The following is a 27,782-nucleotide window of genomic DNA, read 5'->3' as shown; positions in this document are numbered from 1 at the left end:
ATGTGAGCAGAAATCATACACATCAAACGTCAATGTTGCAAACACTGCTAGTGCATGTGGACATGGTAGTTGATCCACTTGAAACATTCTACAACTGCATGTGCATTCAGTTATATCAATCATGTACGATGAAGAATCATCTCGCACTTCAAACAAAGTGTGACTTGCAGGGGAAACCTAAAATTAAATAAATCAGTAATAATTGTGAATTTAAGTGAGATACAATTATAAATGTGACCATCATAATGTATATATTGAACACTATCTTTACCTTTAGATTTTGCAAATCATGGCTCATTTCTCTTATCATCTTTTTGTACTTGATTGCAAGCTTTGTGAAAGTACCATGTGCATTGTCCCAATTCTTGTAAAATCAATATTGGACCCTTTGTCGTAATGACTCAAGAAGTGCTTCAATAGGGTAATTTTTTGCTGCCTTTGTGACCGCATTTACAAATTCAACAATATTCAATGTTATAGTAGAGTATCGATTTGTTGGCATGTGTAATCTGGACCATCTTTCATATCCTGCTTCCAACTGCAAAATAAATTCAGTTTTATCCATATTATAGTAATGATAAATGAAATATAGTTCATACATTAAGCAGGCATGGTTACATATGGTCACGGATAGTCACAGACACTAAATAATATTACAGAACAAGTCACAAACAGTCACATACTAGATAATCTTTGATCTCTTCATTGATTGAGTCTGATTGCTACATTTGGTATTCAAATTCATCTACTGTATACGCTCTTACAGCAGCATTGAATGCATGTGTGACATTGTGACCTAATTTTGCATAATGGGTCTTCGAATTTTTAAGCAAATGGTATGAACAGATCCCATGCATTGTCTCAAAATCAATGGCATTTCTTATGCTATTCTGTCTATCCGACTCGTCCCTCGATCCATATGCTCTCTTCAACATCTCAAAAAATTATCTCTATGAATTATCATTTTCGTTGTCTCCAATCCCAAAAGTTAGTATGAAAATATTGTTGTTTGCATTTTGTGTACAAGCTGTGAAGAGTGTACCTTCATAGTGACCATTTAAATATGTGGCATCAACTATAATGACTGGCCTACAATATTTCCAACCGACGATTAATGGACCCAAAGCCATAAAATAATATTTATATCTATCTAAATGATCTGTTTCTATTCTTGTGACTGTCCCTATGTTTATTTGTTCTAACATAAAGAAATAAGAAGATAGCGATTGAAATGATGTCGTCGGATCACCTATAATCAATTTTAATGTCTTTTCACGTGACCTCCACGCCTTCATGTAGTTCACCGATACTCCATATTTATTTAACATGTCATTATGGGTGTAGATTGTACGTGAATAAGTGTATTTATACTTGATGCAGTTGGACACAATTGAGCTAGATGCTTGTCGATAAGATCTTAAGACAATGTTCATAGAGCATGTGTGACCATTACACATTTTCTTGATTTTAAACATTTTTGTTTTTCTCAAGCGTGACGATCTAAATATCCACTTGCAATCGTTATGTGAACACTTTATTACATACTCCTTCTTGTCCGATCTCAACACCTTATATTCAAACTTATTTTGTATGACATAGAAGACCAAGCTCATTTTTAGTATTTCCTTGTTGCAGAAAATTTTTCCCTCAACTACTTCTCTAGCATCTGCTTGAGATACTAATATCACGTCTTCTTCAATCTTTCCTTTCTCAATCATCATAATCGAGTCACAAGTATCCTGAGCTATTTGTTGTAAAGAAAATACATTAGCCGATGACTCAATGGAAGTAGTTGATGAGTCTGGGCATTGCAATCCACATGTTGACTGATATGAATCTACAGCGATAACATCAACCATAATAGGATAGTTTGATACAGTTCCATCCAAAGATTTTAGCCTTGAATATGTTAAGACATTGTTGTTGCTTAGAATCCGGACTGGAGGTGAAGTAGAATTCAAAAAATATGTCAATCTCACAGCTACTTCTGATTGAATAAGCCCCAACTATGAAACAACAAATTCAACCAATTTATCATACTTGCATATATCATTCATTAGTATAAGATATAACAGGCATACGTAAATAATTGCCATCCCTGATCGCAGACAAATAAAAGCATGTCACACTTTATTCATTAAACTCAGGAAACATTCAGATGCAATGACATTGGTCAATACAGGTCACAAATCAAGAAGTAAAGATACATCAATACAGGTCACAAAAGTCTATATTTAATATCAATATATTCACATACAATGAACAAATATAAGGTCACAGAGAGTCAACTTATAATGCGATGACATTGATCATAGATCAAACTGTTTCCACATATGGACTGTCAATACATTTAACATATATGTCACAATCTATTCAATTTCATATTCACAACTAATCACAGGCAATAGAAACATGTATCAATATGAATTAATTACATAAACGATTACAGATAGTCACAGATCAACATGTTTATAATTGTATAAACAGTTATACACGTATTTTTTGTCGAGCTTCAACATGTATCAAAAAAGAATAAATTGAACGATAGCTTGAAATGTAAGAAAAAACCTTAAAATTATAGTCAATACCCCCTTCTGTCGAGCTTCAACTTCTCCAAAACGAAAGTCAGAACTATGTCGACAAAATTGTGACTTGGTTGGATGATTGTAGCTTGAAATCGATGATTAATATATTTTTCGTGATTTTGGAAAGTTTTGACAATCACAGAACGTCATTTTTTGTTCTGAGAAAATCCAATTCCTCCATATCCGAGCTTCAACTTCTCCAGAACAATAAAAATCAGAAGTATTTCAACGAGATTGTGACTTTATTGATTGATTTTAACTCGAAATTGAGGAATGGCGATGAAGTTTTTGTAGTTTTGGAGAATTTTTCAGGGAGCTCGTTGTTTAAAGAAAGAAAATCGGGTTTGATTTTGTGAGGAAGGTGAGAAATATATTTAAATATGGTATATTTACTTATTTGGCTCCAAAAATAGTGTATATTATATTATAACATAATATATTTTTTATTTACCCCTTGATTTATGAAAGATTTTAGGTAGTTTGTCAATTGTGAAATGTGATTTTATAATATAGTGATTATGCGGTCTTCCTTTTCAAAATAACATTGAGGCTTTTTAAATTATGGGCCAGGCCCAAATCATGTTTTAAGACAATGGATCATGGGCACCTGTAGTTGGGTCGGGATTTAAAATAAAGTTACACAAATAGCCTAAACAAATAAACTATTTCCCAAGAGATTACAACTTCTCCAATATTCATTTTGTAATTTTTCCATCCTCAACCTTTGAATAATTATCAGGTTTCATCCTAAAGGACGATTTAAGCTTCTCTCTCACCCTTCATTCTTCTCCGCCGGTGTGTGTTTCAATTTTCTTTCACGAGTTTTCATTTTGAAAAGAAAGAAAATTGATTTATTGAGAAAGTGATTATTGTGCTAAATTGAATTTCAACTTTGATAACTTGTTATTACTAGTCTAATCTTTTCTTTATTTTTTGATTCAAGTAATTAATGTAAGAGAAACATTAAATTGCCCTTAGGAGTTAGGACGAACCCCACTAATAATTCGAAGGTTGAGGATAGAAATTTTACAAAATTATCAAGGACAGAACAAGATCATTTCTTAATTTACCCATATTCCAACTGTACAAATGGATGGTGACCCTCCGTTCTCTCTACGAGACAAAATTTTCCATGAAGTTCTCATGCTACGAACACATTCATAACAATAATAGCAATGACGCAAGTATGGAGACAAGGATAAACTTACCGACTTGAAAGTTTCTGCCTTTTCACCTCTCTCTTTCTCTCTGAATTCTTTCTCTTTATGTCGTGAAGGTCATCGTTGAAATCTGGTACATTCTTTCTTTCTTTCGTTTGTTAATTTATTTTATTTATAGCCCGATTGATTCATCTTAGATTTCTGTTTAATATCTTAATGATATACGTACGATTCCTTGCATTCTCTATTGTTTCAGCTGAATGTGGGAAAATTTAGGCTCAGGAGATTTAATATAGAGATCCCGTCTTTGTTTTTCTCATGATTTTGGAAGAAAAAAAAGGAGAAAAATTATATACGTTGAATTATGGCTTTTGATCAGAACTCAATGCTCAAAGAATTGCGCCCGTTAAATATGCCTAGAACAGTGCCCGAAGATCCGCGCATTGTACCAGGTACCTCGTCCGGAAGACCTATTGACGGGTTTTGTGATGTCGGCAGTGGCCCGGAGTCTGCGCCCGTGGTCTATTATACGGCTGCGGTTTCTGAAACTGAATTTATACCTGTACGAGCCGTTCCCGGGGTGACCGGATGGGTCTCCCATACTGCGCCACCCCAACTGGGTGGCGCTGGGATTAATTCGACTAGTGGGTATGTTTATAGTCCCCCATTTCGAATGCCCAGTGGGGGCAGTTCTGATCAGGCTAGTGATGAGGGCAGTGAGGAGTCAGTGACGGGGCAGAAAGTTAAGTTTTTGTGTAGCTATGGAGGAAAAATATTGCCGAGGCCAATTGATGGGGCATTGAGATATGTTGGTGGACAGACTAGGGTTATTAGTGTTAGGAGGGACGTGAGTTTTAGTGAATTGGTTCGAAAAGTAGATACATATGGGCAAAATTTAGTCATTAAGTACCAGTTACCGGAGGAGGATCTTGATGCACTCGTTTCAGTTTCATGTCCTGATGATCTTGAGAATATGATGGATGAGTATGAGAAGCTGGTCAAGCGATCTTCGGATGGATCCGGTAAATTGAGGTTGTTTACTTTTTTACCTTCCGAGGTCGAGTCTTCCGGTATAGTGCATGTTGGGGACTTGCAGGTTGGTGGTCAAAGCTACGTCGAGGCTGTGAATGGAATTATTGATGGATTCAGTAGTAGCGGTGGTGTCAATAGTCTCATTGCAAGGAAGGAGAGCACTGATAGTGCTAGTTCGACCCAGAATTCTGATATAGGTGGTACCGAGGGTACCAATAGCTTGGGTCATGGTCACGGGGAGGTTACATTTTCACCATCTACCAGTGGGTTATTGGTTGCCGGAAATTATACTGTCTCTCGTGAAACGTCTCCAAGAACTGCGTTTGTTGATCTTAGTCCTTCGGTACACGTGGATACTTCTGCTGCTCCATCTGTACCTCTTACTGATCTACAGCCACAGGTAGCATACGATATGCAGCAGCTCGGAGTGCTTTTTCCCACATCTTCACCTTATGCACAGACTTACGTGGATCCTTGCAAAGAGGCTTCAAACCATGCTGATCATGCACAACTTCCTTCTCATAGGGGGTTCCCAGCTCAGATTTTTGGGGCAGTTGGGCCTGTGCTCGCCCAACAACATATCCCTGCCGCAGCTTTGCCTGATCAGTTTCTAACTGCGGTACAAGTGACAACTAATCCTTCTTTGGTCAGTATGAAAACAAACTCACGTAGTCCTATAGTTCAGCCCCAACAAGTTCATTTGGAGAATTGTCCTACAGAAAGTGCGCCAGGACTAGTCCAACTTCCTACTCAACAAGGGTATAATTTATTTAATGCTCAGGTCCCAACAGCACTGCCAGGAGAAGTGTACGGGTGGCAACAAGTACCACACTCTGAGAAGGTAGTCTTAGTGGAAGGCAGGTTGTCTTCCCAACCAGTTCTGGTTTCTGGAAAACTTCCTGTACTTAAAGATTGCTATATGTGTCAAAAAGCATTGCCACATGCTCATTCAGATACAGTGGCCCAGAACAGAAAAGAAGGCTCTCCAACCACCTTGTCCGACTCGAGATCAATTTGTAAAAGCCTTCGAATGGATCATCGAGGACTGGTAGTCGGGACTCAACCAAGAGGTATGGGATATGCAGATCATGAAGCTGGGAAATTTCAAGCAGAGGGAATTGGATTCTCTCATAATGTTGATAAGCACTATGGAAATGATAGAATTGCTCTTCAGAAGGCACAGAATTCTGAAAACTCCAGTATATCAGTTCCACAGGGAATGATGGTGACCACTGGCATACAATCTCCATATGGTTTATTTGCGGCTAATATTCCTCAATTGTCCCAAGATAATGCTGTAAAACAAGTAGTCGTTACTCCTCAACACCAGGTTATATACAATGCCACTATGAACAGACAAGTTAACGATGACGTTTCCCCTGTTGGAGGCATGCCTTTACAAGATTACTCTGTTAAAGTTCCTGGATCAATTACTAAAGAAGATTCTACTTCGACAACCCTTAACCATCTAAGACAAATTGATGGGAGGTTGGAAAATCTCTTGAGACACCCTTCTAGAAAGGAAGACGTACTAGAAAAGAGACCCCAACAGGTTGCTAGGAGTGGAATTCCTAACATACCTAATTTACCATCAGCAGAATCCTATGAATCAACAGAACCACCCCTTTTAGGTAATCCCAATTTGTATCCTCATTCAAATCTTGGGATTAATCATTTGGCTCTTCATGAGATTTCTTCTGGCAAGTCTGTGTATTCTGGTGTTGAGTCTGATCCTGCAACTGAAAGAACTCCACCTATTGGTGAATGGGAGGAGGATACTGCCACTTGGTCTCAGCCTAGGATTTCTGGTGATGTAGAAGCTGGAACGCATGGAGGAAACAGGCCATTGGCTGCTTCTCCAGATGTGCCAGATAACTCAAACTATGATGCATCATTTCAGCCCGCCGGCAATTTGAACAAGGATTTGTATTTGGAGCACGTTATCTCCAATAAAGGCGAGGAACCATTTTCTATATGTTTCATTTGCCTGTCTTCACCTTACTGTGTGGTTACACATGAGCATTTTTCTTACTCAAATAGAATCAACAGATGAAATGAGCAAGCAAGAACATCAAGCTGTAGTCGAGGGTGTAGATGCTTCTGTTCTTCATTCATTTGCACCTTCTAACCCTGATCTATTAGTACATGCCGGGACTCAGTTCGCATCTACCCAGGAAAAGAGTGACGTTCAAAGCACTAGCACAGAAGCGCAGCAGAAAGATATCTTTGAGGTTTGTATTTGTCTCTCCTCTTTCTCGTATGAGTATTTTTGCATTAAAACAGTATGGTACTTGTTTAGCAATTTATTTTCCAGGAGATAAATACTAATTTGTCTGAGAAGATCAGTCTTTGGTCTCCTGTATCAGATAGCATTGGTCGATTACAGGTTTGTGATTTGCTCTTTGCAATCCTTTATTAGCCTAGCAATCTCTTCTCGTCTGATGTCTCTTTCTGTCACCTGTTTATCTTATCCAGTTTTCTTTTCTTTTCTTCATTGCAATCAGATAATTAAGGATAGTGACCTGGAAGAGCTACGTGAACTGGGCTCGGGTACCTTTGGTACTGTTTATCATGGAAAGTGGAGAGGCACTGATGTGGCAATTAAACGAATCAGTGATAGATTGTTTTTTGGGAAAACTTCTGAACAAGAACGCATGGTCAGTCCCTACACCTTGTGCAATTGATAATCTTTAAATTCAAATGATAAATTGCTTTTGTACTTTGCTTACATTTTCAATTATACTGCCTTTCATATAAATAATCAGATAGATGATTTCTGGAATGAAGCTATCAAGCTTGCTGACTTGCATCATCCCAATGTGGTTGCTTTTTATGGTGTCGTGTCGGATGGTCCCGATGGTTCAGTTGCGACTGTTACTGAGTACATGGTTAATGGTTCGTTGAGAAATGCTTTGCAGAAGAGTGAGAGGTAATCACACTTCCGTGTCCGGTTTGAACCTTCTAATGTAAACATTTGTTGTTTGTTTGATAAAGTGGACGATAGAGTAGTGGACATCACTAAATCAGAAAAAGAAGCTAAATCTTGTGTATGGTATTGGACAATTCTGTGTACCAAACATGGTCTTGTGGATTAACTTTGTCTATTATATTTCTCCTTTTTGGTGATGGAATTTGAGCTTACCATTTGAACCTTAACATGAAATTTAGGTATAACCTTTTCTAAACACGCAAAAAATGTTATCAGGATTCTTGATAAGCGCAAGAGGGTAATGATTGTGATGGATGTTGCTTTTGGAATGGAGTACTTGCATGGGAGGAATATAGTGCATTTTGACTTAAAAAGTGATAATCTATTAGTTAATCTCCGTGATTCACATCGGCCAATTTGCAAGGTTAGTGACTCCATGCAATTTTATTCAGTTCCATTTGGAGTAATGTACACAGGTGACATGCTTACAGGTTTTCATTCTTATCTCTCCCCCCATGATATTTAATCTATAACTGCACAGCATAGTTATCTTTTTTGCTGATTTGACTAGTTTAACATGCTATTACTAGATACTGGAGATATTTTAGTGTCACTGTTAAGTTGTTGCACTCGGAAGTTTTGTGGTTACAACTTGAAATCTGAAATTCTAATTTTTCTGTATGATACATCAATCATCTTAAAAAATACACATTAGAGGAGCCGTTAGCAAGTTCTACCCTTTGTTAAAAAATAATAAACTTCTAAAACAAAAATGACAATGAAGAAAAAACAGCAAAGCCTAACTGAATCTTGGCAACATGCTTTCTTAATAGTACAAAGAAAGACTATTCTTCTGGTTTTCTTTATCTTTCATCCAAGATGCTCTTTAGATCATGATCCCATAGGTATTAGATCCCTCGTATGTTTTACTGCATTCTCGGCTTTTTGTCCCAGTATCTTTTTCCTATGCTGATTAAGCTGCTGATCCTCCCCTTCACTACACACACACTCAAAAAATTAATAATAACCAAATAATGATAAAGGCAGTACAAATTTCTGTTAACCGAGAGGTCTAATTCTAAGGTATGCCCAAAAAATGGAATAGTAACCTGGACAATGCAGACATGGTTTCATAAAAGATCACAGTGCTTGGTTTTTAATGGGGAAAATTGCAACAGCGGTCCCCAACCTATTGGTCTCTGACATTTATTTCTTGGCATTTAGTTTTCCAACCTTTTAAGTTTGTAACACCTTTGTCCTCACTGGATGGTTTTCATCCTTGTCACCACGAACAAGCATGAAAAAATGTAGTTTCTGATTCTTTATTGCTTTTTGGCTCACAAGCTGGCAGATCCCAAGATGTTCCCGATGATACTTTGTTGCACGAAAGGAGAGAATAAGAGAGACGGTGACACTTTTTTCAAGCATTAGGTTTACCAGCAAAGAGAGGAGGAGGTGGGAGAGAGATTGGCTGCTGAAACTCAACCAATATTGGCACAAGAGGACAACTTTTTGTTAATCGTGCTTTGTTCAATAACATACTAAGTTAGGATTAAGACAACTTAGTGAACGACTAATTAAAATGTGACACTGTTAGTGTTATATTGAACCATTAGATTTAATGTAATGAAAAATGAGCAAGTCAAGCTTTTTAGATTAATTATAAACATTCTTGGGTTTTTTGTATTAAGAATTTTTTAATGGCTTTTTGGTTTCAATGGTTTTCTTAAAGGCATTAAGCAGATAATTTGAATTATCAGGAATTTAAATAATGTAAGAATCGAAGAAGCCACTTTCAGGTTCTTCGGTTTTTGTTTTTCACAGTAAATCCATAATGAGATAATAGGTATTGTCGGTAGTAGAGACGAAGAAATTTTAGGTTCTTGACAAGACCGATGGAACAAACTAGCATTTGATTCCTAAATATATTTCTGTATAAGGTTGTATTTTTGTGCCATCATCTATTGCACTACAATTTCGAAGGGGAATTCTTGTTTTTTCATTTTTTTTTTTCCTTCGGGCAGGAGGGTATATACATGAAAGGATAAAACATGCCTACTTTTCTCATACTGTTTTAAAGGTGTAAAGCTTAGTAAGTAGTGAGTTTCTTGGCATTTCATGATTTCTGTTTTGTGGGTAATAGTTCAGATTTGCTTCTGTGTGGTGTCTTTGTAAGCATTGTTTTACGATTACATTGTGTATGATGGCATTAAATGTTCTCATATATCTTAACCATTTATAGGTTGGTGATTTGGGGCTGTCCAAAGCAAAATGCCATACGCTAATTTCGGGCGGTGTGAGGGGAACACTTCCATGGATGGCACCTGAGCTTCTAAATGGCAGTAGTAGCCTTGTCTCTGAAAAGGTTTAATTTATGACACATTCCAAACGATCACTCGGGCACAGCACTCTCCTTTCAGAGGAAGAAAATAACTATTAGCTGATTCTATAAAGTGATCAATCTAATACGGTTTCCCAAGAATTTCAATGGGAAAAATATTGGTTCTTTCTGAGATGTTTTGATCTGTAGGTTGATGTGTTCTCATTCGGAATGGTGATGTGGGAACTTCTTACTGGAGAGGAACCATATGCAGACTTACACTATGGAGCCATCATCGGTAATGTCCTTTTCAATTCTTCTAGGCCTCATTCAAGAATTGTTCTTGATCCAATCCGTAATCAGTATAGCAAGCAAATCCCGTATGATGCACCAAATCCGGCAGGGTCATTGATAATGTGAATGGATTCAGTCATTTCTTGAGATCTTGTGCTGTATACATCTCTCAATCATTGTTTCTTGCCTTAAATTTTGTGAGGAGATTTTAGGTATCTTGTGCTTACTTTATTATGATAGGTGGTATTGTGAGCAACACGTTGCGTCCTCCAGTGCCAGATTCATGCAGCCCAGATTGGAGATCACTCATGGAGAGGTGTTGGTCATCTGAACCATCTGAAAGGCCGTGTTTCACTGAGATTGCAAATGAATTACGGTCCATGGCGGCTCAGCTCCCACTAAAAGGACAAGTTCTACAGCCACTTCCATGGACAAAATAATCACTTGTATCATAATTCACTTTGTAGTTTCAACTTGGCGAGGTTCTCACTTGCCAACTTCGTTTTTAGTAAACCAGAACGGCATCTCTATATGTTATTTTGAGCTGCTTGCTTGTTACTCTCAGCAAGTATAATGTTTGTATTTTCTTTATCAAGGATGATAAAGTTTTTTGCTCCAATAATATCCTCACTTTTTGAGGTAGCTATGTTGTTGTAATGTAATCATAGCAATAGAGAAGAAACAAACTGCATAAAAGCTGAAATCTAGAGTGCAAAAGATCAAAATGAATCTCATACCATGGATTGATCCATCCCCCACCCCCGGAAAAGCCAATCGTAGTTACCATTTTCATGATGCAATGCAAGCAAGAAATGAGAATTCAACTACATAAATAGTCATTTCATATACAAAACTGAAAGAGAGTTCAGCAGTGGCAATAATACGTGATATGAACAAAACAAAACTCATGCAGTTCGTTAGCTGCCACTAGTAGATTCTCACTGAACCCGTTCGCCATTATAGTTTTCGCATGTTTTCAGCAGTGCAAAGCAACCCCCCTCGTCAGTCTCAGTTCTTCGTGCTCTCCCTGACAACAATTTACTACCATTGCAAACACTAAAGTAACTAAAAGTCCCCATTTTGCTTCTCTCAACAGCCATGCTGGATATAGGAATTGAGCATGGCATATGAACATGAAGGATGAACATGTTTCTTCCATTTAAATTTTCAGTTCACATAAAGCGTTCGTTGGTTGATTTGTCGCCTGCACTACTATTTAAACCCAAAATTAAATTGGTATATGGCTCATAAAAGTATATTTGATTTGGCAGAACAAAGGTTAAAATCTACCTCTTGCGTTTGCTTTTGTGAGAAGTTGATGACGAAGGATTACTGTGCCAATTCCTTTTTCTTTGGTTGATGAACCAATTGTTGATCTGTTTTAGTTGCAATCCAGTTTCCTCCACCAGTTTTGCTTTATCTTCCTCCTGCAAAGCAAAATACAACAGAACTGTTATTCGCAGTACAAATTTTTATCAAACAGAGGTTAAATTTGGTGCTAAGATGTCAAGGATATTCATGATATATGTCAAGGCTGAATCAATTCTTAACTAAAAGAATTTCTTGGTTTATCCATTCCAACCAACTAGACGGGGCTGGTTCTTAGAACATTGGTACTAGTAAATAAAAATACAGCTTCATGCCCCGGTTAGAGTAGAGAGCATCAATATGTCAACAGTGAGTTCAATGGGGTTAAATTTTTTGAGCTCAGAGTAGATGTGGTGTTCGGTAATTATGCTTACTGTAGGATATGGCCACTTGGAATGAGTTTGCCACCATGTTTTTAAGAGAGATGTAGTGTCCCCGGGAAGTTTCCCTGCTCTTCTTTTACGTAAAATTTCCTCTCTAACGTCCACGATCTTGTCCTTGTAACCCTAAAACAAGAAATCTGAATGATTACATGAACCTACAGCTTAAACTGTAAAGTTAGTGGGTTCTTACTTGTTTAAGCTCGTGTTTCAGTTCTTGTCGCACACGCTCCATCAAGGACCTCTCACTTTCAGTGGGCACTAAAGGACCGAATCCCATGTTATCTGATACTTCTAAAGTTTCGTCAAACAAGTTAGTTTCTTCACCGTCATCATCAGACATGGTTGCTCCTGTACCTTCACCAGGTGGTACCCCTGTCAAGCAATATAGAAAAGGATCACCGTAGATCAGTCTAATGAACGTGTTCCAAGTGGAAATCAAATGCAAGAATGATAAATGCAAGTTCCAGTTGGTAAATTGAAGAAAAATAGGAAAGAAATTGCATAGTTTTCATCATTCTACCTCACAATTTGAGCCGATTTTTGTTGAATAAAGAAAAACTACAAAAATTAAGATGATCACCTGTCAAGCTTTGCAGCGATTGCTCGAGCTCCCAACAAGCCATGACTGCTTCCATTGCATGAACACGGACATGTTGTTGCAGTTGCTCTTTAAAGGAAGAGAGCAATAGAACATAATGCGTCTACATCAGAAAGGACAAGAAAATAAAGGAAAAGACGAAGAAGATTAAGATGAAAAACTTAGCAAACAGATTACATCATGAACTCGTTTTTCTGTAAATATAAACAAGAAAGACCACCGATTAATAGGTAATAATGAGGACTATCGTCTAAATCAAAGCTGCATATTTTACATGCATATACAAGTATGCAGAACAAGAATGGATAAGTTCATGAAAACAAATGTCTTGGGATTTTCCAAAATTTAGCCAATCAGGCTAGGTGTACTTGTATACATAGTTTTACACTTTGCCACGTGACAACACATCATTAGACAGTTTAAAAACAACACACAATTTTTTGATTCAATCATTTGCTGACAAGTTCGATAATGTCAACAATGGTGTAACAGAAAGGTGTACAAATGGCATTTCTCAATTTTAGCAAATTTCATGGACTTGCAAGAATCGTGTTGTAAAACTACTGACCTTAACTATGTTCTTGTACAATTGAACAGGACACAATATTCGAAAATGGAAGTAAGTCTAATGAGAGATTCCTATCAGCAGAACTGTCCACAAATTAGCCAAATTTTAAAAAAGAACTCAATTATTTCCTTTGCCAAAGATGAGTGTAGCTTCTTGTCGATAATATGCACCCATTCCTTGACATAAGGAGTTCACAGAGGATCATAACTTGTACAACCGTCAGAACTAAGAGGGTGTTTGATGGGAACTAAAATTAATTTTTTTTCTTTAGCAGATTGGGATAGAAGTTTCGAAATGTGTAGTTGAAAAATTGTGGGACCATGAAAGATTTGGTTAAAATTGATCGTTTCACTTTGACTTGGATTAAATTCAAATTTTAATCCAAACCAAACACGCTCTAAAATTGACGTGAAAGTCTGATGAAGCTAAAGATCAATTTCATAAATAGACAGGGTAAAAAGTCAGAAGTCGAGTAGAATAACATCAAAGGTAGATACTTCAAAGCAATAAAACAGAGACTGATTTACAATTATTACGAGAACAACCCAATTCCTGTTTTGATGATATTCCTACACACACACTACTGAATTGAACTTTGAAACTTTTACTTCAAGAATCAATCCACGCCAAATCTTCAATCACAGGTCGAGAATAAGCATTATGCATTCTGGGTTTGAAGATTTCGCAAAACTGTTGACTTTATTTCTCTATTTAATAATCTACCGGTGTCAAGATTCATCTCTCTCTCTCACACACACACGCTCGCTCGCTCGCATAGGGAGGGACAATAGACTAATCATTTTTTAAATCCTAATCAGTTCTGATTATGGAACAAAAATTAATCCAAGAACCAAGATTGACACTTGAACCAATACAGAGCGATCAAATTTCTCCGTTTATAAAAGAGAAAAAAGCCAAAAAAAAAAAACGGGAAAAAATAAAAATCTTTCAAAAGAATCAGGTTTGTCACAGTATTAACTCAAGAATTAAGACCCAACACGCACATGTTTAAGCTTCTTAATCACAGGTTCACAGATATATATACATGTGTTATACGTGTACAGATACAGTGTAAGATACAAGTGTATTAGGATAAAGTAAATTGCGAACAGTACCATGAACTGGTCGAGGTCTTTATGATCAAGGGGCTGTTGACCTTGTCCGAACAGAGAGTATTTAGCCATCACTTGTTGCGACTGAGCCAGCTGAGCGTCGATCCTCGGCAGCTGGTCCACCGGCGTCGCTATTCTTAGGCAAGCCACGTGTGCCGACAGTAGTTGCTCATACAGAGGATGATTCATAATATCCGCCATGCATTTATCTTTCTCCCAGTTGTTATTATCATTATTATTATCATCTCCTCCGCCGCCGCCGCTGTCTTGATGATGATCACCGCCACTGGCATTCGTTTCGGCTGTGTCGGCGGTGGTTGGTGGGCTGGGTTGACTTTGAGTGGAGAGCCACTGGTGGGGGTGGGATTGGAGGATGGAGCTATTGAGCCAAGTAAAGGGTGGTTTAGTACGGCCGTCCGGTGAGGACTGTTGGTGGTGCTGATAGACGGCGGCAGACTGCTGGTGGTGGTCGGGGAAATGGTGGTGGAGGGGCATTTCTTGAGAGAGGTGGTGGTCCTGAAATGCCATGTCTGGTATGATGAGCCTATACAATAGCCTACCAGTAGATGATATTAAGAGTAGGGAGAGAGACAAAGTAGAGAGAGAAAAAGCAATTATAATTCATTTTCATGTAATGACAATGGACATTTTCTTGCAATGACAATGGACGTAGAGATAGCGAGAGCCTTTAATTAGAACAGATTTTTTTTAAGGTCAAAAAATATTTCATTAAAATAAATTTACTTATTTCTGTAAAATTCTTAGACCTAACTATTGATTGTTCAAATAAAAATATAATTTACTATTTCTTTCTCCATCATCCCTCCTCATTGTGTCGGTTTTAGAATTTTGTTCGACATTTTTCTTGTCATTGGAAGATAGAAAAAGTGAAGGCTAAAATTAGGGTCGATTAGACTAGTACAAAGAAAGTGTTTTGTGGTAAAGTATTTGAAACGATGCCGAATATTTTAGGCTAAAGAAATTGAAATATAAAACATAAGGCGTAAATTATCGACACTATTATTTAAATATTTTGTGTAGGTAAAGAGTCGTGGAAAAGATAATTAAAAAAATTGATAACTCTCTTTATAATAATATGCTAGTTTGATTTTATAGTAATGTTAACAACCAGCCTATGTTGCTTAATTGAGTGATTAACCAACCTCCACTTTTAAATTAAATAGTCGTACTATTAAAGTTGTTTTCTATGTTATTTGTAATGTTATCCTTCATCTATCACTCTAATGATTTTATTTGTCAGGTCATCAAAATCGTTAATTGTTAAATAGAAGGAAACGGAGTCACGGATAGAAAATAATATTGAAATTTGAAACTACGGTGATTATAAAGATATATATATATATATTTTTAATTCATTGACTAATATAATGATGACAAAAAAATTCGCCCTGAATAGTTTGGCAGGGCGCCCCGTCGTGGGGCCATGAAGGAAAAAATTAAAATTAATTTTATTTCTAGACAATTCACCCGTTAAAAACTCATTTTGAATTTGTATTTTATTCTCTAATAATAACATAACTCAAAATTTTGAAAATGTAAAAAAATAAATAAATAAATGAAACTGGACAACAAATGGGACAAAAAGTTGTGGCATCCCCGCCCCGTCTTAGACGGGGGGATTTGGACGAGGCGGGGTGCGTGGGGTGCCTCACCCCAGAACCTGGGCAGGGCGGTGCTTGGCGAGGGTGGTTTGGGCGAGATAGGGCGGGGCCGGTGGGGGTACCCCACCTCGAACCCGTCTCGTTGTCATCTCTAAACTAATAAGAGACCATGTTAAAAGTACAATATTATTGAAATTTTTCATACTCGAACCTAAAAAAAAATATGGCACAATATATGATATAATAGCTTCGTCGTACATTAGCATATTAACTGTATCTTGTTTGATTCGAAAGGGACTAGTTTCCTTGTATGAATTATTAAGAATTAATTAGTAAAATTAAGTCCTTGTTTTGTTTTGCATAAAATTAGATTTTTAGTAAACATTGATATTAATTAAAATTAAGAATTCCATAAAATACGTAATTAAAAATAAATTTAAAAAATGGGATCGCGTTAGTATTAAGTCCATATTTGATAGAAATTAAAATTCAGATTTAATCTACGTCAAAGTTAATAATTAATTTAACTACATATTTTATGAAATTCATACCTTTTCGACCACACTTAATCAAAATCAAAATTTATTAAAAATCTAATTTTAATCCACACTAAACCGGTCTAAATTTGAACATTTGGATAAAGAGGTGGAAGGGACCCAGAAACAAGAACACTGTCAATGTTGAATCCACCATTAGGTACTCATTGTTGGATGTTTTGCAAGATTTTCGGTGGGACTCGTTGGTCCAATTTGGAAGATCCAAGTTGATCCGCGTTCTCATCCGTGAGAGCATCGAAACCATATATTTATTTCCCTAATTTGATAAATGGATAAATGATAAATTTGATATTATTCGAATACTAGTCAATTCGTCGGAGTAGTATCTGTGGTGCTCAAATTCTACGGGTTTTATTGTTGTATCCTAAGAAACAGATGCTCAGATTAGATCTCAAGCACTTACGGTGAGGGAGCGAATTTGTTTTAAAAAAACTATGTTGGCATAGGCCTCGGATTGAAAATTAATCCACTATTTATTTATTTGGGATTGCACCTTTGTAATTTATTCTTGTAGATTTAATTATTTAGCGTTTATCTGTGTGATTCATATAATTTGCCATTTTATTATGTTATCGTGCTATTTATGTTTATCAAAATTAATCTGCGTTAATTTCTATTTATGTTAAAAATAAAAATCTAAAAAAATATATATATATTCTATAATTTTGGTATTTCTATGCGTAAGTGAAAATATGGTATATATGAAAAGAGTAAAGAAAATATATGCAAATACGATTAAAAACATATACGATAGGAAGCATATACGATAGAAAGCAAATACGATAGGCAGCATATACGATAAGTTGCAAGTACGGTAAGTTGCATATACGATAAGTTACCCGCAAATACGGTATGCTCAAAACCGATATTTAAACTACATATACGACATGTGAAAATTCGATTTTATTAACACCACTATATTCCTACATTCATACAACAACTTGAACTTTCCCTCCCTGCCAATTGGTTTAAACTATTCATTCAGCTTTATTTTGGAATCAGCCGACCTACTATTCAAGCTGAGCCGGGGGAATACCATTTATTTTCACAGCAATTAATTTTTGCCAGTAACTTATTCAGGTCCCCGTCTATTTTCCATTAATGTAAAAATGACAATGAAAAAGATAGTCATTATGTACCCCACACAAAAAATAGATATTCAAATATGATGATTTGATGTGATGAATAATGATAATATTTTTCATTTTAATGACCAAATAATAAAAAACAAACAGGGGCTTATGTAATTTTGAATTCTCGAAACGACAACGCCTTGTGAGGGTAGAACTGTAGAAGTGGTCCCGTTAATGGACGGTGTTGGGCCGGTGGCAAAACTTTTCAACTAGTGCGAACCAGTTGAAGTCGACCCATTTTGATTTCTGCGTGGAAAACCAAGAAAAGTTCAAAAACGGAATTAATGGAACTTCCCTTTGTCTTCGTTAGACAGTTCTTTAATAGCCTCATTGTCTTATTTTAGGGTTGATTTATTATTTATCAAATTTCAATATATTTCACTTCACACATCAAAATAGGTGGAATTTTAAAGTGAAAATTTCTCTTGATCCGTTTCTTAAAAGGTTGAACACCAATTTTAAGGGTCCCCCACTGCCCCGTCGTTGGAGCATTGTGAGAGAGGTTAATCGTCAGATGTGCTCCAATAGATTAAGGAACAAAAGTTGTCTGTACATTAGTATCCACAAAGAGTCTTAATCCATGTTTCAGGAATCGAACCCTCACAGTGCGGCTGTCAGTAAGGCTGAGTATACCTCATTCTTGTCCTTTGCACCACTATGATATGCCTGAAGGGGCCTCTTGATCCGTTTCTTGTGTTTATCTAAAGTGTCCTTAACCAGTGATCCTTTTTACTACTTTTTGTTGGATTTTTATTCAAATTAATATAATATAATGTAATAAAAGAAGGGTAAATGTTGTAAATAGAGATCTTGGCGGAATTCAACTACAGCATGAACGGAAGAGTTGCAACTGAAGGAATTGTTAGGGTAATTGGAAAGGTAATATAATCAGCAAGCCTGATTTTTTGTTTCTCGTGAACAAAGAATCATAAGTAAGGTTCTCTTGTTACATTAATAGTGATAACTTTTTTTATCCCTTCGATGGGATAGGAGATCAATTTCAATATAACTAGTATCAAAGAAGTGGTGGACTTGTGTTATAATATATATCAATACGGAAGCCAATATGACGAATTTGAGAGAGAAAGAAAATAACATATGTGTGCGTTGAGTGTATTAATTTTACACAAAAAGAAGGTGCCACGGTTGAAGAGACTATTGGGGTGTAAAGGAAGAAAAATTGAGGCAGGCGACTTTAGAAGAAAGGTATATACCTATGTGCAGCGAACATGAAATTTTTAATATTGTGTAAGAAGTTGAAGAACTAGAAAAACCTTATAATTGATGTTTTGATTAGTGAAGTGATTCTCCTTTTCTTATGATCGTCGACGAAATTTTATTTGGTGCTTTTTCAATCATGTTTTTCTCATTTTGTTTTCAATTAGTTAGAGTTGAACGTGCATTATACATTATTTTGAAACACTTTATTAGTTACGGGAAAGTCATTTGATATGAATTTGTTAGAAGGATCTAATGAGTCTCAAACGAACTAAAGAAAATAAAATTTAGGATAGAAATTCAAAGAAAAAATTGTACTATCAAAACTCAACTTTTATGATTCAAATTTTTTTGTGATGATGAAATACTATAAATGATCAATCTTTTTATACTAAATTTGGTGCATAAGAATTAATTACTAATGCATGAATTTAAACACTCATTAAAATTCCTAAATACATGAACATAAATAAATTCATCGATAATAACTCAAAATTCATATAGATCAAGATTTATCAAGTCAAGATTCATTGAATTTAGATTAATGTAAATATCAATTAATTGAGAATCAATAACATGAAATTCATTTGTGACAATGATTTTGTAATATTTATTACATATTGAAAAATGAAAAGTAATGTATTATTGAAAAAATTAAAAATAAAAAAATTCAACACTTTTTATGTTTAGTTTATAAAAATAAAAAATAGTTCAACCAATAAAATTGAAAATTCAGACTCAAAAGGGAAAGGACTTGTGTTGAGAATATGAAAAACACGAGCCAAACAATTGTCTTCACTCTTGCAACATTAGAGAAACAAGAGAAGTGGAGCGCTTCTTCAAACTACCAAGGAACGTTGAGATTGTTAATGACATAGCTAATAGATTCCACAATTATCTGCGTAACATCCTCAAAGATTCAACTTAATTTTTCATAAAGAGATATCGTACTCTCCAACTCATAAAAAATATCGAAAATTTTTTTCAAAGAGAGAGGAGGGAAGACGTGCTATAACGACAAAACGATTAGCTAAAGCTAGGGATGGCAATGGGTCGAGTCGAGAGCTCGGCTCGACCCACGAGCTCATGAGCTCACGAGCCACAAGTTCGTGGGCCGAGCCGAGCCAAGCTCACGAGCTACTCGCGAGCTCGTGTTTCAAAATGGCTCGTGGGCACAAGGTCCAGGAGCAGCTCGTGGGATCGAGCCCCCTGCTCGGCTCGGGCTCGTGCTCGTCGTTTGACGAGCCCGAGCTGCCCACGAGCTGAGTTTTAACGAGTCGAGCCGACGAGCCGCTCAGTTCGTTTGACATTCCTAGCTAAAACAAGTTAGCAAGACTAATGCAACCTAAAGATATTGAAATGTATCACGACTACCATCTGCAGTCCATTTGCATTCTAAAATAACAACTCCAAAATTAAAAATAAAAAATAAAAATTATTATTAGATTTTTACATGGATTAAAATTGAAATTTTAAGGATGAAATTAAGGCTCTTAAATAAAAAGTTGACAGCATAGAGAACTTAGGAATGCAAGAAAAAAACAGTCGGTAATTAATACAACGACAACGCCTCCGTACAGTTCCCACCTGTCGTTCTCACCTTTCATGGACCACAAAACCGGGACCAGCAGCACAGAAAGCTGAATCGACAGGTGGACCCCTTTTTTTACCCATACATAAAGCCTGGAGCTAAATGTACACGTATGTGTGTGTATATTTGTCTTTTATATTTAGGATCCGTTTGATTACAAATATAGAATTTGGATGAAAAAATAAATTTTAGATAATTAAATTGTCTAAAAATTATTTTACTAAAAATGATCAATTATTGTATTTAATTGATATAAGTTTTCAAGTGAAAAATGTTGAAATAAAATTATTTTTTGACTTTGTTTTACATGAAAATTGTTAATTAAAGGGATATAATTTACTGATATTGGAGATAAAATTTGTTTCCATTGCAAAAAAAGAGTAAAGAAAATCATCTATCTTTTGGGATTCGTTTGACTTTGTTTTACATGAAAATTATTAATTAAAAAAATAATTTTTTACAATTATGGATAGAATTTGTTTTCATTGCAAAAAAAAAAAAAAAAAATGTAAACAGTACCTTAGAAAACCAAGAAAATTCCAATTTTCAAGAAAACCAAATTCCATGTAAAATTTTGCTATCAAACACTACAAAATGGGTGGAAATGGAATTCGGCCCTATCAAACGTGGTCTTAGTGCATGTTTGATAGGGATTTTGATAATTGATTTTTTGACTGTTAGAGATAAAGTTACTTCTATCTATAAGAGAAGAATTTAAAAATAAGGATTGAAATAGTGAAATAATAGTTAAAAAATTAATTTTAGTTGGCTTAAAATCTGTATCAAATAAGGAGTTATACTTTCACTGGTACCACCAGAGCTGCAACGACACAGATGGCGGCAGTACCACCGGCGGCTGAGTTTTTCACGGCAGATAAGGCGGGCCCCACTTTCTGAGATGCCTTCTTGTGGGCCCTACAGATTGACGCAGGGTTTGGTCCCCTCCCCTACTTGCCCTCTCTCTCTCTATATGCAGTGCCGTCTGAGATGCTAATTTCTGCGCGTGCAGACAAAAATGGAGGTGTGATCAGTGATGTGTACGAGTAAAGTGTGTTTCAGTCTCTGCGTGGGAATTGAGAATATTCATTTGGGATATTATTTTATTAATTCTTTTTAGAAAAGTTTTAAAATTCAGATAAGACAATCCCTTGTTTTTAGTTATAAACTAACTATAAGCAATTTTCATGCATTGTTACTGTTTTTTCTAATACAATTATTAGTGTTGTTTTCATACCACAGTTAGGCCTGGACAAAACAAAATCAGAAAATTGATCAAATCAATCGAATCGAATCAGATCCGAGTCGATTTGAAAAAGAAATTAATTTGATTTTTTTTTTTAAAACAAATCCATGATCTATGGTAAGTCGATTCAGTTATGGTTCGAAGTCTTAACCATATCAATTCAATCAACTTACATATTTACCTTTTTTTTTTTTAATTTAAGCAAAATAAAAATCAAAAGATAAGTCATAATCTCATAATTATATATGAATTCCTTCCGATCTATGATGTTGCTGGTAAATAATAGCATTGAAAATTTTCTTTCACAAGCTCATTATATTATACTTAACATTTTTTCCTACTTAGGTAGTCAGACTACATAACACATAAAAAATAACAAAATCTTTAAGTTTTCTATTGATTCATCTCTATTAACCTAATTTTATTTGTTAATCAATAGTTATTGTAATATAAAATTATTTTGTTATTTTAGTTCTTGTAATTTAAGTGGGTCTAAAATTCGAACAATATTTTTTTTTGTTTAAAAAAAGATTCAATTTGAACTTAAAATCCTAATTGAATAACCGAATAGACCCAAACGAAACCGATTAGATCGATTCAAAAGCTAGAGTGTGTTGATTTTGGTTAAAATTCACTCAAATCGATTTGATTTTGGTCTAAGGTTGGAGTCAAAATCTACATTAATCAAACCACACCCAGACCTAGCTATGATTTCTATTCAAGAGGAAAGAAAAACAAAAGACACTTCTTTTTATTAAATGTGATCATGTTTATATAAATTGTGTCACGATTATCAAATAATTAAAAAGTTGTGAAACAAGCAATGTTCCGTAATAAGGCACATTGAAGTTTGAGTCCATATAATTCTTATGATGCAATTTACCATATAAAATTATTTATTAATTTTATGTCTTAGTCTTGCCAATAGGAAACTTAGTTAATGAATTTAATTAATTGGACAGGATTTAAAGGGATCAAAAAAGCCTATGTTATATGTTTGGAATGAGACAATCAGTTAACGGAAATTGTCCCCTGTCCTATGTTCTATCTGGCAAATCTTGGATAATATATCACTATCCCTATGCATTGTTAGGTAAATTCTGATGGTAAAAAATAAAAAAAGCGGGAAATGGGTCAAGTGCATGTTTGGTATTGATTTTTTACTCCTAAATGATCGTTATTTAACTATTAAAGCCATCATTTTTTGACCTTTTCTCTCACAGATAGAACCCATTTTTCTTTTCAACGGTTAAAAAATTATTTTTCACAATTACTATTGAACAAGCCCTAAAAATCTTTCAAAATTATACGGTCATTGTCTATAGTGTATTAATTATATAATTATAATTATATTATGTACTAATGACCCTCGTAGGACAAGTGGACATTATTCTAGTGACAAGTTGTTTGAGATAACGTGGAAATTTTATATTAGATTATAGAAGAAGCAATTCTCTGAATAAGTTCACACGGAAAATGAGTCATTCTCTTTTTGATTGTCATCGGGTGCTCAAAAGTGAATCAAATATTTAAAAGTTTGAAGGCGTTTCAATTACAAAATTAAAATTCACGATTATAATTCAAGCACGCGGTTAGCAGTGGGGCCTACCACTTCTGGAAAGAGTATTAATCTAGTTTGATTAAGCTATCAATAATTTAATCAATGATTACGCTCGACAAGACTGATTTGTCTTAATTTGGATAACTAATAGACATAAATTTAACACAATAATTAACGTTTTTTTGTCTCTTCTGCTTGAAATTAGAAGTCTGTCCCCCCATTCTTCATATGTATATATTAGTCCTCCTTTTATTTTCAAAAAAAATTTCAAAATTCTATTGTTCCTAGTCAATTTCTTGAAATCCAAATTGTTTGGACCATTTTTTACCTTTCAGGAAAAAGAAAAAAAAAATCAAAATTTTCAAATTCGTCCTATTTATCGGTTTTTCCTCAAGTCCTCCTAATAAAATACGATATTATACGATCTAGAATTTAGAACTTCAATATGTGTAGTAGAGGTTGCTCTCCATCATGTTACACTCGCGTTACGAATGTATATAAAATGTTACAAGAAATTATAAAATGAATTTTTTTTCTTTGTTTGGGCTCCATTTTAATTAAAAGTTAAGAAGAAATGAGTTTTGAAATAGTAATTTTTTAGAGAATGAGTAGTTAAAAATTAATAATTTTTTATTTATTTACATGTAATATTATTTTATAAAAGAATGTGTGATTGAAAATAAATTTTTGAAAAAATGAGGGCCAAACATGGCTCAATAAATATTGTCAATATGATCACAAGACAAAAAACCTTGAAAATGTCATTGTAACATACCATTGTTAAAGAATTAATCTACTTGCATAATGTTTTCATAAACATCATTGATATTAATTGAAAAGATAAATTATTTTTTTGAAGAGTTTAATGAAAACATATCACGTGACATGTTGTCAAAATCGTTATAAATCAAGCATTGCTCATTTTTTTGTATTTATAGCACTGTACAGATCATTATGTAATCTGTAATACAGGTTCATTTTTTGACTAAAAATGTCAGTGGTCCCTCATAAAAAATCATCATCACCACTGAAAGTACTATACTATGACTTTTTGACAAGATTTTATTTTGATTTTGTAATAAATGATTTTGAGATTATTGCCGGTTTAGTCTGGCATCAAAATTTTTGTTCAGCAGCTTTCTCCGATCTCCTTGCTGAGCTTTTGTGAAGCTTTTTGCACACGAAAATGAGGTCGAGAATGGAAGATGGCTAGCTCTCGATAGAGATAGCCATTGTTGGTAATGCTCTAAAAAGTGAGAGCATTTCTTATATATTTCTTGTATTGCAATCTAGGTAGCATTTAAATAGATCTACGTGACAATGTTTAATTAATTGAAGTCCCAATTTAAATTCCATCTTCAAGAATTCCGTCTATAATCAAATTTCATCTCTAAGAGAAAAGAGAAAGATAAAATAGGAGAGATAAGAGATAAGAAATATGAGAGAAAACATTAGGCTGCGATTGGTTTGACGTTTTCGGACCGTTTTTCGTTTTCGAAAACGAGGTAAAAATTATAACTAAAAACGCAAAACTGTTTTTTATCGCTTTGAGCATTTTCAGTGATAAATGACCAAAACGCAAAAAATGCCCAAAACGCAGTGTTTTTGAAGAAAACTAAAAATCTTTTTAAAATCGAAAATGGAAAACAGAAAACTAAACCAACCGCAACCTTATATTTCGTCGAGTCAAAACATAACATTTCAGAAGATGTTTTATAGGCGTTTATTTCCGCTTATGTTGTATCTTTTCTAGTACAAAATTACATTAATATTAGATATACTCTATGCCCTGTTTTAATTTTTTTTTATTATTTGTTAAATAAAAGTAGCTTTTATGCAACAGATAAATCAAATAGTGCGAACAGTGTTTTGTAGTCCTAATGAGAGGGCTTTCCCTTTTTGGACCTAAGGCCAAATGCCTAAAACCATTGAACTGATTACCACCTCTCTATTATCCATAATCACTGGTCATTCATGAAACGTGGGCCCCTTGGCCTCGTGATTTGTACACAGTCAAACAAAAGTGAATCATTAAGGTTCTTGAGGATCCAAAAAACACCAAGTAACATTATTCATCACCACTTATGTTAAATATTAATTTAAATAATAATTACATGATATTAAATAATTAATTTATTTTAACACAAAGTCATATTACTTATTTAGAGAGTGTTTGACACTCATTTTTATGAAAAAATGAGTTTTAAAATAGTAGATTGATGGAGAATAAATTTTTTTTTAATTTACGTATAATACTATTTTAATAAAGAATGTGTGGTAAAAAAAGAAAGATAAAAATATGTTTTAATAAAAATAAGAATCAAATGGGGCCTTAATTGAATTAATAAAATGTAGTCATCTAAACTGACGCCTTAATACCACCAATTCTAGATAGCACTATTCAAAAAATAAAAAATTAAAAAATAAAATTAAATCCGTATGCTTACATGCCTGCATTAGGCAATTTGTTTTATTTATAACAGGATGTGTGATAAAATGAAGATTTTTCCATAAATATATATAGAATGGAAATTTCACGAAAAAGTGGAAATGATATTTAAAAATGTGGGATTAAAAAATAAGAAAAAAAAATTATGCATCTACCAAAATGATCTATGTAACATACTAAAAGGCATAGTTATTAAAATCGGTCCGCCTCGGACGGTCAGCCCGGTAAATCGGTGACTTGGGCCCTTGACCGGGTCAGGCCAACTGATTTTAAATAGTTGCAAGTGGCTCGGTCAAAATTTGGATTTGACCGGGCCAATGGGCGGTTTTTGAATAGTTTTGGGCCGGTTCAGCCCGGTTCGATCCAGTTGACTTTTAAAATAAATTTCAAAACTCTTTTACATTGGAATTGTAAATATCAAAGATTTGAATCCTTGACCTTTAAGTAAGTAAAACACAACCTTACCACTAGTGCAAACAACACTTTATCATCTTTTGTTTAATAAATTATATCTAACCTATGAATAATTTGTTGCTTTTAGAAACTTTTTTAAAGCAAATAATTATTTTATATACTTATTTTGTTTGAAAAAAATTAATTTTAACTAAGATAAATTGAATAGATAATGCACAAATTTTTTGTCAATAACTAATAAATAATTTGTAAATCACAAAAAGAGAAAAATATATTTTTTAATATAAAATACAAAATTTAACCAATATCATTGATAAATGAGTTCAAAAAATCATTAATTTAAATGTATAGAAAAATTAGTGACAAAGAACTTAAAAACTTTAATTTTCTCTCAAACAAAAAAAAAAGAAAAGAAAATTATACTTTAAAAATTATTAAATTATTTTTAAGTAATGACCCACCGATCCGACCACTGGTTCATCGGTTCAATCAGTAACCCAGTACCTTGATCGGGCCGATGTCCGAGTCGGGTGTGATATCTATTCTAAAAAGGCCTTGTCTTTCAACCGTAAAACCATGTTCCTTAATTTTGAAATAACGCCCTGTTTATTGTTAAAATAATTAAATTCTCTACATTATTACTACAAAAGGTAACTCATAAGTTAAAATAGACGTAAAAAATGCTATGAATTATGATTCATCTCGATTACAAATTGTCGTGATGTTACTAACTACGATTCTGATAGTCCAGATCAGATCCTGGGCCAGGACCAGTAAAAGCCCTCCTCTTTCTTCCCTACCCAATAGGCCCATTCCAACCGACCACTATGCCCACAAAAAATAACAAACCTGTGACAGAGTTACAAAATTCAGGGTGCATTAGAAAAGAAGAACTTAATTTGAAGAAGGCTGTGATGTGTAGAATCTCTTTGGCATCTTTCCAAATTTAAAGAATTTATAGAAATAAGATAGATACATGAAATAAATAAACTTTGATAATAATTTGCATAAGTCTTATATATGCATATAATACACAATCTTCTCTTTTCGGAGCTCCATTACACTCGGGATTCTGTGTCATTGCTGACACACTTCCGATTAGAGTACTAAACTTTCTAGTATTATTTTTGTATTGATTCATTTAAACTTAATTGATATTGTCTTGTTTAAAATTTTTTGTGTCATTAGTCGATATGTTATTCAAAAACAATTGTCGACAGTTTGCACAAATTTTAGATATTATACATACGAAAGTTTTTTGTGATGATCCCTTGACCATGCGTCTGATTGTACACTTGTACCTACCATTCAATTTTATTGACTATTGGACTAATTAATTAGTCAAAATAATTCTTAAGATAAGATTAAATTAAACATGTGAGTCTTTAGGCAACACGTCGCATATTTTGAATTATTTTCTTTCCTACTTAATTAGCACCCTGTCTATGTTACACGCAACTGTCTCCACTAATGGAATAGCTTGCCCTTTCAGAATGTTTCTGCCANAAAAAAAAATGCATATTTACGTTTAAAGAATTTATAATATATTTGATACAAATGATCAATTCAAGTAATAAAAAGAAAAACATATAACAAATATCCACTGCTAATATTCAATCAAATAAACACAATTTGTTAAAAATAA

The 27,782-nt window shown here is 34.5% G+C and overlaps 3 protein-coding genes across 9 annotated transcripts; 1 reads left to right on the top strand and 2 right to left on the bottom strand.

Moving 5' to 3' along the window:
* Positions 1-950: 950 nt before the first annotated feature.
* LOC111389508 lies at positions 951-2,306 on the bottom strand. The gene is made up of 3 exons (XM_023014432.1): positions 2,258-2,306; positions 2,094-2,098; positions 951-2,006 (listed from the first exon to the last, which is right to left on the bottom strand). The coding sequence occupies exons 1-3, from the start codon at positions 2,304-2,306 to the stop codon at positions 951-953; spliced, it is 1,110 nt and encodes a 369-aa protein (XP_022870200.1).
* A 1,385-nt stretch (positions 2,307-3,691) lies between these two features.
* LOC111389500 lies at positions 3,692-10,962 on the top strand. Of its 6 annotated transcripts, none has more exons than XM_023014416.1 (10): positions 3,693-3,878; positions 4,002-6,732; positions 6,827-7,008; positions 7,077-7,163; positions 7,282-7,434; positions 7,543-7,706; positions 7,983-8,130; positions 9,949-10,071; positions 10,237-10,324; positions 10,561-10,962. In XM_023014416.1, the coding sequence occupies exons 2-10, from the start codon at positions 4,110-4,112 to the stop codon at positions 10,758-10,760; spliced, it is 3,768 nt and encodes a 1,255-aa protein (XP_022870184.1). In that variant the 5' UTR covers positions 3,693-3,878; positions 4,002-4,109; the 3' UTR covers positions 10,761-10,962. The 6 variants fall into 6 exon arrangements, with proteins under 6 accessions (XP_022870189.1, XP_022870190.1, XP_022870188.1 ...); XM_023014418.1 differs by having other exon boundaries at positions 3,694-3,878; positions 7,092-7,163; XM_023014421.1 differs by lacking the exons at positions 10,237-10,324; positions 10,561-10,962 and adding an exon at positions 9,051-9,161 and having other exon boundaries at positions 3,692-3,878; positions 9,949-10,035.
* Positions 10,963-11,120: 158 nt separating this feature from the next.
* On the bottom strand, positions 11,121-14,999 carry LOC111389501 (homeobox protein knotted-1-like LET12). Of its 2 annotated transcripts, none has more exons than XM_023014424.1 (6): positions 14,353-14,999; positions 12,652-12,772; positions 12,262-12,443; positions 12,063-12,194; positions 11,611-11,747; positions 11,121-11,529 (listed from the first exon to the last, which is right to left on the bottom strand). In XM_023014424.1, exons 1-6 carry the CDS (start codon positions 14,875-14,877, stop codon positions 11,493-11,495), a joined length of 1,134 nt encoding a protein of 377 aa, XP_022870192.1. In that variant the 5' UTR covers positions 14,878-14,999; the 3' UTR covers positions 11,121-11,492. The 2 variants fall into 2 exon arrangements, with proteins under 2 accessions (XP_022870192.1, XP_022870191.1); XM_023014423.1 differs by having other exon boundaries at positions 11,121-11,532; positions 14,353-14,998.
* Positions 15,000-27,782: the final 12,783 nt, after the last annotated feature.

The sequence above is a fragment of the Olea europaea genome, unplaced genomic scaffold (genome assembly GCF_002742605.1).
Source record: "Olea europaea var. sylvestris unplaced genomic scaffold, O_europaea_v1 scaffold599, whole genome shotgun sequence".
In the NCBI taxonomy this organism is placed as follows: Eukaryota; Viridiplantae; Streptophyta; class Magnoliopsida; order Lamiales; family Oleaceae; genus Olea; species Olea europaea.
Note: the sequence above shows the minus strand (reverse complement) of the source record. Positions and strands in the feature narration are given on the sequence as shown.

Coding starts and splice junctions, on each gene's coding strand:
- LOC111389508 (XM_023014432.1), bottom strand. CDS start 2,306: ATGTCATCGCATTATAAGTTGACTCTCTGTGACCTTATATTTGTTCAT.
- LOC111389500 (XM_023014416.1), top strand. CDS start 4,110: ATGGCTTTTGATCAGAACTCAATGCTCAAAGAATTGCGCCCGTTAAAT. Junction 7,435..7,542: donor CTTCTGAACAAGAACGCATG/GTCAGTCCCTAC, acceptor ATAAATAATCAG/ATAGATGATTTCTGGAATGA. Junction 10,072..10,236: donor GTAGCCTTGTCTCTGAAAAG/GTTTAATTTATG, acceptor TTTGATCTGTAG/GTTGATGTGTTCTCATTCGG.
- LOC111389501 (XM_023014423.1), bottom strand. CDS start 14,877: ATGGCATTTCAGGACCACCACCTCTCTCAAGAAATGCCCCTCCACCAC. Junction 12,773..14,352: donor AAGACCTCGACCAGTTCATG/GTACTGTTCGCA, acceptor TTTCTGATGTAG/ACGCATTATGTTCTATTGCT. Junction 11,748..12,062: donor CCAAGTGGCCATATCCTACA/GTAAGCATAATT, acceptor TTTGCTTTGCAG/GAGGAAGATAAAGCAAAACT.